The sequence below is a fragment of the Octodon degus genome, unplaced genomic scaffold (assembly GCF_000260255.1).
Source record: "Octodon degus isolate 3935 unplaced genomic scaffold, OctDeg1.0 scaffold00111, whole genome shotgun sequence".
In the NCBI taxonomy this organism is placed as follows: Eukaryota; Metazoa; Chordata; class Mammalia; order Rodentia; family Octodontidae; genus Octodon; species Octodon degus.
This window is the reverse complement of record NW_004524687.1, coordinates 2,481,897-2,492,070: the sequence shown is the minus strand read 5'-3', so window position 1 is coordinate 2,492,070 and position 10,174 is coordinate 2,481,897. Positions and strand designations below refer to the sequence as shown.

The 10,174-nt window shown below is 37.6% G+C and overlaps 1 protein-coding gene across 1 annotated transcript in view; it reads left to right on the top strand.

The window, feature by feature from the left end:
* Window positions 1-10,174, top strand: part of Ift88 (intraflagellar transport 88) — a 125,239-nt gene that overhangs the window by 74,349 nt on the left and 40,716 nt on the right. Inside the window, exons 16-19 of the mRNA XM_023699165.1 lie at window positions 678-864; window positions 5,391-5,499; window positions 8,328-8,478; window positions 9,263-9,378. Coding sequence (XP_023554933.1) covers window positions 678-864; window positions 5,391-5,499; window positions 8,328-8,478; window positions 9,263-9,378 — 563 coding nt within the window. The remainder of the gene's footprint in view (window positions 1-677; window positions 865-5,390; window positions 5,500-8,327; window positions 8,479-9,262; window positions 9,379-10,174) is intronic.

Below are 10,174 nucleotides of genomic sequence, written 5' to 3'. Positions count from 1 at the left end.
CCAGCTAGCACTTCCAGGCTCCTCAGCGTCCATCCTCCATGTGATCACAAGAAAGCAGCCTTCCAGCAAACATGACCACTTGCTCTATCAGCTCTGCATTCCAGATGTCACAAGAGCTCTTTTTGTGGCCAAGTGTGGACAAGAGCCGGACAGGGAAAACCTTCTAGAGAATGTAGTTCCTGTCTTGGCTAGGCTGACCTTGCGCAATTGGCCACACCACTGAGGAACAGGTAGGTTCCCACAGCACACATGAGTGTGCCCAAGTTCTGTGCAAGTGATCAGCAGTGGAGAGAGAGAAAATGACAATTTCTAGGCCTGCAGGGGCCTTGTAGTAATGTAGCCAGGCAGAAGCAGAAGAGACAGAGATGCCTTCCAGCTATTTCAGTGCCTCAGGTAGGACGGGGAGTGCTCTGCAGCAAATGAGGACATGGAACTTGGGCGTTGAGTGTGGAACCACCTACATATAAATACAGTTGTTATTCAAACCATGAGATTGGAGAAGTCAATCATAAGAAACTTGGGTGGCTGGGCTTGACAATGAAAAATCTTTTGTATAGCCTATGAAAACCAAGATAATTAAAGTATTTGTTTTTGTTCACCATTATGATCAGAATTCAGGACAGTTTGAAAAATGATTTGATGAACCCATTTGTAATATTTTTTTCTACTTTGTTTAGGAAAATGAATTTGCACAGGCCAGCAGCTATGCAGATCTAGCTGTGAACTCTGATAGATATAACCCATCAGCTCTTACTAATAAAGGGAATACAATTTTTGCAAATGGTGATTATGAGAAGGCAGCTGAATTCTATAAAGAGGCTCTGCGAAATGATTCTTCTTGTACTGAAGCCCTTTATAATATTGGTAAGTGAAACAAAGAAAATTTGATTTTTGCATTATTTGGGCTTTTTTCCAGCTCATTCTGAGGAGTTAAATTCCTTCTAACAAAAAGTTTAAAGAAAGGCTATTACTTCTCAGATTGTAAACCATTCTGTATGAAATTAATAATTCAAAATCTGTACATATATATTTGGAGCAACTTCATATTTTCCTCCAAAAAGGCTTTTCCAATTCCTATTTTTACAAGTGTGTAAGAGTGACTAATATCCCTAATTCCCACTGATACTGGATATCATTCCTAATTTTGTCAAACCAGTAGGTATTGTATGGGGAGGCTATCTCATTTTCTCTCTTTTTAACTATGAAAAATGTCAAATATACAAAAGAAACAGAAAAATGCTCATATACATACCATTCCAGTTTAACACATTTTAACATTTTGCCATTTGTACTTCAGATTTTAAGGAACAGTACTGCAAGCCACACAGGCTCACTTTTGCCTCTCTCCCTTCCCTGCCATTGAACCTTGGAATCTTATTGCTTCCTACAAATGCACACACACACACACACACACGCATACCCCACATGTGTGCAATGTGGAACTTTTTCTCTTGGATCATTATTGAAGTTTCTTTGAAAATTTGCTTCTCCCTCCATAGGCATTTTGCTTCTTTCATGGACTTTCACATTGTGACCTCTTGTCAGTTAGCCCCATGATTTTATGCTATTCCTAGTGTTTTTGGTAATTTACAGCCAAACACTGAGGGGACTGAGTCCACAAATGAGGAGTTGGCACTTGCATTGGAGACCTGTCTTGTCTACTCTGTGTAGTGGGGGACTTCCCTTCAGCCAACTAGATCTTTCCTCCCACAGAAGATGCTAATTTAAAGGGATGAAGAAGGAAGCCAGGTAGGAAGTACAGTTTTAGATGGGGTCAGAAAAGGCTTACTGAGAAGTGACTAGCTATGTTGGAAGGATAGCATCAGGTATCTGAAGAGTGCCTGTCTTAGTTACTTTTTTACGCATTGCTGGGACAAATACCTGACACTCAAAATGAAGGAAGGAAAAGTTTATTCAGCTCACAGTTACTGAAGGGTTCAGTGCATATTCCACTGGCTCCAAGGCAAATGACAGCAGTTCATGCGGCAGAAAACAATGAAGAGCAAAGAAAGAGCAGCAGCTGCGGCATCCATCAAGCCTCTGTCTTCCTTCTACACTGACTGCGAAGATCAGTGGGGCAGGGCTGGGCCCCCATGTCTGGAACTACTGGAGCTGATTCAGCCAAGTTAACAAAATGCACCAACTAACACAATCCACCCCTTGTCAACTTGGCAACTAGACATATACTTTTTAAAGCCAATTTCCAGGTACATAGACATGCTTAAACATTTTACAGCTTGAAAATTGTATAACATTAGAATTATGACATGTTACCAATGGCCCTCCAAAGACTCATGCATATCTATTTATGCAAAAGACATTTTAGACCATCTCTAAGAGTTGCCAAAGTCCTAACAGTTTCAGCAATGTTGAAGAGTCCAAGTCCCAAGCTTCCAAGATCTAAGGCAAACTCTTAGCTGCAAGCCTCTCTACAAATGAAAAGTTAAACACTTCCAACATTCACAGGCACAAGATAAGCATTGTCATTCCAAAAGGTGTACACAGCAAGATACAAACAGTTCGGACCAAAACAAGTCCAAAGTCCAGAAGGGCAAATGTTAAGTCCTGTAGTTCCTTGTGGACCATTTAAAGCACCCTGTAATGACTTGTGAGCTCCAAAAGCCTTACATGGCTCCACCCCTATGGCACCCCTGCTGGTAGCTCCTATGGCTTTTCTCTTAGGCCTGCTTTGCTCCTTTTTTGCAGCTTTCCTTAGACCATCCACATTCCTGGCTTTGTCAAACTTCTGAGGTTTCCACTGAATAGGCTTCTGTCTCACAGCTTTACACTTTGCCCTCTCAGGGGCGCATTGCCTGGCCTCCCAGGCCTTTTTCTGAAATATAGGTGCAGGCCTTCTAAACCTCAGAACTCCTGCATTTTGCATGCGCCTACAACCAAAGCCACATGGATGATGCCAAGGGCTGCTGCCAGCTGGAGCAGTAGCCAGGCTTCCTTCTCTCTTGGCTGTAGGGTTTGAGTGAGTGGATCACTGAGCACTCTGACCCTGATTCTGAGGAATATATTCTCCATGCTGGTGCCATTCTGGAACCTGGTATGTCCACTGCGGCCATTCCAGAACACGGGGCTCTGCAGCTTTCCCCTCAAGGCAAAGTCCCTGACCTTTGCAATTCTGAGGCTGCAACCTCCTGTGATGCCCTCAGGCCATCCTGTTCATTTTCTTGTTTCTTCTTAGCAGTGGATATCCTCTCAGTTCTATTTTTGCAGTCCACAGCCTTCCTGACACTTCCTTTCTGGCCAAACTCACATTTTAATCATCCTTTTTGGCTCTTTGCTCTTCATTTTTAACATAAATCTGGCTAAAAGCTCCCAACAACAACCACGCCATTGCCCCAGTATTTGGCTACTTTGAAATTTCTTTTTCAAGATTAACTAGTCTGCTGTGCTTAATCTCAGTCTCAGCAGTCTCTGTACAGGAGCAAAATGCAGACAAACTTTTTGCCAAGGTATAACACAAATCATTTGCAGTCCAATAACCAATGCCGTCCTTCTTCCCAGCAGAAACCTCCCTGGCCTGGTCTTTACAGTCAAGTTTCTTATCAGCATTCTGGACTGAGCTCTGATCAGAGTGTCCCACCAGAACAGCTGATGCTGTTCCAGGGTTTTGCTTGCTTGTAGGCAACCCCTCTGAACCTTCCCTATCTCTTCCCATAAGCCATTCCGAAAAGCTTGTAATCCACATTGTCAGGTGTACCCTCAGCACCAGCCCCACTCCTGGTACCAAATTCTGTCTTAGTTACTTTTTTACTCATTGCTGGGACAAATACCTGACACTCAAAATGAAGGAAGGAAAGGTTTATTTAGTTCACAGTTACTGGAGGGTTCAGTTCATATTCTGCTGGCTCCAAGGCAAGCGATAGCAGTTCATGTGGCAGAAAACAATGAAGAGCAGAAAGGAGCACCAGCTGCAGCATCCATCAAGCCTCTCTCATCCTTCGACTCTGACCATGCAGATTGTAGCACCTCCAGAGTGGCGCAGCTGCTAAAGATCAAGCTCCTCCGAAGACAAACTGGGACTTCTCCACAGAAGTGGGGTAGGGCTGAGCCCCCATGCCTAGAACAGCCGAGCTGATTCAGCCAAGTTGACACAATGTATCAACTAACACAGTGCCACTGTCACAGGAAAGAGGAAAGCAAAGGCCTTCACATGTGGGCTTTGTTGCCTTGAGAGGTGTTTGTCTGTCTACTAAAAAGTTTCAAATATTTCCGTACCATTATTTTTTGTTTTGTTGTATTTTGTTTGTGCCAGGAATTGAACTCAGGACCTTGTGCTTGCCAGGCGAGCACTGTGCTGCTGTGCTGTATCCTTACCCTACCATTGTTGTTCCTCTTTTCTTCCTTCCTCCATCCTCTAACCCCCTTTTCTTTCCTTCTTTTCTTCCTTCCTTTCTTCTTTCCTCCCTCCCTCCTTTCCATCCTGGGAATTGAACCCAAGGCCTTCTCTGTGCTAGGCAATTGTTCTACCACTGCTGAGCAACATCCTCAGCCCTCAGTGTTCTACTTTTAACTTTGTTTATAATTTCTTTTTAAAATATTTTTTCTCTTGTTAATATAGTCAAATTGGCTTTTAAAAATTGACAGTTTTATTCATTTATGAAGCTCTTCCCTTGCCCAAAGATTATAAAATCATTTCTCTGAATAAATGAAGTATGCTTTATCTGAATGTTTGGGACCATAAAAGTATTTGGGATTTTTTGAAATTTTGAAATATTTACATGTATAGTATCTTAGGGATGAGACTTATGTCTAAACAAAAATTTCATTCATATTCTTTATACACAGATCTTGAAGGTTATCTTATACAGTATTCTTAATACACCTGAATTTTGATTGTAGAATTTTCCATTTGTGATGTCATGTAGGAGTTCAGAAAGGTTAAGATTTTGAAGTTTTTTGGATTAGGGATGCTAAGCTATATTTTCTTTTTTGTATTCATACAGCTTTGTATTTATATTTAGGTTTTTAAAAAATTTAATGTATTTTTTGGTGCAATAAGAATCTACTTTTTTTCCTTCAGGTATAATCAGTACTGGCACCATTTATTACTCCCCTATGCTGATTTGAAATGCCCATTAGCTACTTTCTATATCTGAGTCAATTTCTGAGCTGTCTTTTCTGTTCTGATCTGTGTACCTATTACTGCTCCTTAGAAAGCTTTTAAAATCAGTAAAGCAGTCAAATCAAATCACTAAAGCTTTGTAGTGTTTAGTGACTGTGTGAAGAATCCCCACCTCCTATTGTTCTTTTCAAAAATTCTCAGTTCATTTTCTCCTCTGGATAAATAAATATATTTAAAAAGTCATTCTTTTATTCTGAGTACATTTTTGCCAGTAATAATGCTTATAGGTGTTCTTTTTCTTTTCTTTTCCAAGGCCTTACCTATAAGAAGCTCAACCGGCTAGATGAAGCTTTGGAGTGTTTCCTGAAACTTCATGCAATTCTGCGAAACAGTGCCCAAGTGCTTTACCAGATAGCAAATGTGTATCTTAATTTGAAAAAAAATTAGGGCAGTTATTATTCAAAAAGTGATGATTGAGTAACTGTTACTAAATGAGCTTAACCATCAAAGTAATTCAAGTAATTCATATTTGAAGTAACCAATGAAGGTAGTCTAACTAGCAACATTAGCATATGTTGAAAATATTATCTGAGTGATTCTGTTTTTAAAAGATCATTCACATCCTTGTAATCCGAGTACTGTGGAGGCTGAGGCATCACAGGTTCTAGCCCTAGCTGAACAGCTTAGCTACTTAGTGAGACCTTATCTCAAAATTAAAATTAAAAGGGGCTGGAGATATATATATCTCAGGGCCCAGGCCCCAGATTCAATCCCCAGTACCACAAATATATGTGAATTAATTAATTAATTGAAATTCTATCATAAGTATTTGTAAAACATTGAAATTTATTTATTAATTTGTGAATTTGAATAATACGTCTGTTTAGCTGTCATGTAAACATAATAAACATGCAGAACTATGCAGTACTTCATATGAATTCATTCATTCCACTCAGCCAGTGTCCATTCATCTAGTGTGTGCCAGTGTTATGTTTAGAGCTCTGGGGAGTGTAGAACTATAGAACATTGCTCTCAGGTGAGTTTCTTCCATGACTCCTGGCTTTCTTTAATTGTTTTTCCCCCACCCTCAGTTAAAAAAGCAAATGTTTATTCATGTCTTTTACATTACATATAAAGTACTTTAATTTCTCTCATTTTATAAGGTTTGACCATAGCATTAGGAAGAGATAAAATCAGCTTTTTAAATTCTTAATTGATATAAATTTCATTTAAATATGCTCAGAACAAAATATATTGATATGTACTATTAATAATTTTAAGTCTTACGTACTACACTTTTTTAATTTATTTAATTTTTATTTTTTTAATTTATTGAGAAACAAACAGCGATGAGATAGTTTTAAAACCAATTAGTACCAGAGTTTCAGTAATTAATATGTTACATATTATCTTCTTAGTGGTTATTCGTAGTACAAAGTGCTGACATGATATCCTGTCCAAACACTATTAGAACAAATCTTTCTTCTCATTGAATTAAGAGGAAGTAGCTGTATATCGATCTTAACTTTTCTATATACAGATACAAAATGGTCTTTCATTTTTTCCTCCTTTTTTGTTTGGTTTTGTCAGAGAAGGGTATTCCATTGTCATTTAAATATTGTAGGTACATGAATTCAGCAAAATATTCCAAGATAGTCCAGTAGTCCATAATAGTAGTGGGTCATCCACAGGACTGGCAGTGTCAGAAGTTATTGACCTGAGTCCTTTACAGCCCAGCATACCAACATGACTGCACCCCTTATACCTCGTTATTTTACCTTTCTGCTGGATGGTTAAGACCAAGATAAAACAGACCTATATAACAAGAAATTATACTATACTTTTGATACATTTTTTAAATTTTTTTGTTTAAAAATTTAGTTTTAAAACAGATAGCATCATAGTTATGTTTTTAAATATTTTCATATTGCATTGTTCAGTTAATTTCTCTGAAACTGTTGCATCGTGTTCTGATACTGCCCAATTAGTGATCAAATAATTAATATGCTTGAGGCTCTTCGAATCCTTTTTTAAAATTTATTTTATTATTTATTTGTGTTACTGGAGATTGCACATGTTAGGCAAGCACTCTACCATCGAACCCTCAATTCTTTATTTTTTTCTTATGTTATCACTTTTGTCACCATTCAAAACAGGAGACCAAATTTAGAATAGTAGTGTATGCCTATAATACCAGATTCTCAAGAGGCTTGAATCATGAGGATAGTGAATTTGAAGCTAGCCTGAGTAATTTAGCCCTTATCTCAGAAATAAAGACAAGGGTCAGGTGGTATAGGCCTGTAATCCCAGCACTCAGGAGGCTGAGGCAGAAGGATCATTGTGAGTTCAAGACCAGCCTGGGCTACAAAGAGGGCTCAAAATCAGCCTGAGCTATATAGTAAGACCCTGAAAAGACAGGAGGGAGGGCCGGGGAGATGGCTCAGTAGAGTAAGTGCTTCCTTGGCAAGCGCAAGGGTCTGAGTTCAATCCCCAGTTCTGCCAAAAAAATTTTAAAAAGACAGGAAGAAGGAGGAAGGAAGGAAGGAAGGAAGGAAGGAAGGAAGGAAGGAAGGAAGGAAGGAAGCTCCCTGTATTCTTGGTCCTATAATTTACTTAGGGAAAAATTGCATGAAAATAATTTTTTAATATGTTAGCATGTTAAGAGTGATGATAGTAAAAATAAAGAGCAAAATAAAAGAAAAAATAATAGAAGGTAGATCTTTCTCAAAGGGGAAGAGGGTCAAAAGATGAAGGAAGAGGCAAGAGATGAAGAAAAGGAATTGGGATGTATTATGTACATGCACCAGCTCCACACAGGAGTGTAAATACCGTGTACTGCAAGCATGTACTAATAAGCTAAAATTAAAAGTAATAAACTAATTGAACAAATAGATTTCAAGGACAAATTTTGGAATTGCTTTTAATAATTCTGGTAGAAATTTGGGAGTTGATCTCAGAGAAAGGTAATGAAGCAAAGGAAAAAAACAGGTACGAGACAACAGCATTGCTGTGCAGTTTTCATCCCTACTCCTGAAAACGTCTGAGGGCACTGTACCAGGTGACTCAGTACAGGCTAAGAAATATTTTCAATACTGATTTTACTTTTGCTTATCAATTAGTGAATTTAGAAAAGCTGTGTTGGGCTGAGGGTATAGTGTTAGCCTGGCAAGCACGAGGTCATGGGTTTGATTACCAGTACAAAAAGAAAAAAGAAGAAAAGCTGTGTTTTTCTTAACTGACATTGCCTAAGATATGAATTAATGGATGATCCCAATCAGGCTATCGAATGGCTAATGCAGCTGATCAGTGTTGTTCCCACTGATTCTAAAGCCTTGTCTAAACTAGGAGCATTATATGATAGTGAAGGAGACAAATCCCAGGCATTCCAGTACTACTATGAGGTAGGTGTTTGTCTTACTTTTCTTTGTTTCAGAATTTCATGGATTTTAAAATCAACAGGTCTATAAAATTTTGGAAAAGCTTATTCATTTTTAACTGAATAATTTAAAATAAAGTATTCTTGAAATGTAAAGTTATTATTTGATTAATTTTAAAGGTACAAATTCATTTTTTGGCTAAAGCATGATTTATATCACTTTTTGATTCTTTCAGATATTTAATATGACTCAGATCTTATAATACTATATCTAAAAGCCATTTATACATAATTGAAAAATGTGTTAAGCTAAGTTTTCCAAGTCTTACGGTGGTGCATGCCAGTAATTCTAGCACTTGGCAAATGGAGGCAAGAGGATTATTGTGAGTTTAAGGCCAGCTTGGGCTCCATAGTGAGTTCAAGACCAGCCTGGACCTTTGAGCAAGGACTTGTCTCAAAAGAAATTTCAAGAAATTTATGACAACTTGTACTTTTTTATTAAGAAATTTCATATTGGGTAAATAAATCCAATTAATAGTAATATTTTCAGGGTCAAGGATATAGCACAGTGCCAAGTGACACAGTATAGGCTAAGAAATATTTTTGATACTGATTTTACTTTTGGTTATCAGTCAGTGAATTTAGAAAGGCTGTGTTGGGCTAGGTACATCTCAGCGGCACAGTGTCTGCCTGGCAAGCGTAAGGTCCTGACTTCTCTTCCTGGTATGGGGGATGAGGTGGGGAGGAGTAATATTTTCAAGAAATATGTTCAAGATTGCTACTGAAGTTGTATTGTCACATTTTTCCAGTCATATAGGTATTTCCCCTCTAATATTGAAGTCATTGAGTGGCTTGGAGCCTATTATATTGACACTCAATTTTGTGAAAAAGCCATTCAGTACTTTGAAAGAGCTTCTCTTATACAGTAAGTAACTAGTAGGATTTTAAGTAATGTCTTGTATAGAAATTTTTATGCTTATATATTTTTATCTGATAGGCCTTGTAAATATAAGAAAAGATATGAAAAATTGTGAGTTATTTTTATTTTATTTTTTTACTTGGTCTATATTGTAATAAAAATATTTCATCTTTCCATAATTTTTTAAAATCTTCTATAAAGCTAGGCTAGACCTATGAATTATTTTAGTGACCTTGTTTTTAAAAGATAATATATAGCTGGACATTGTGGTGCACCCCGTAATGCTAGCACTGTGAGAGGCTGAAGCAGAAGCATCACAAGCTTGAGCCCAGCCTGGGCTTCTGAAGAGTCTGACCTTAAACAAAAAAGGATTGGGGGTGTTTGTTAATCCCCAGTGCCACCAGAAAGCCTTCTAAGAACTACTTTTCTTTGTATATTTTTTGTTCACATCTCAGAGAGCAAATGTTATTTCTTTATAAATCAGAAAAGGATTACTAATTTTAAAAGTTGTGTTGGTTTCTATTTACAATGAATATACATTGTATATTAAAAGTTAAACTGACTAAATTAAGTGGCTAAGTTCGTATCAGAATGTTTGATATATATCTGATTAAAAATAATTAGAACCCAATACTATTGTGGACTACTGAACTCTTAGATTATTTTGCAGAGTTAACACACCTATAATATTCAAATAACAGAACTTAACAAAAAAAGGGTATACAGATGAATGTCCATTTTGTATCTGTGTATTCAAAGTGGTTAGGATAGATATATAGTTACATTCTCTTAATGAATAAAG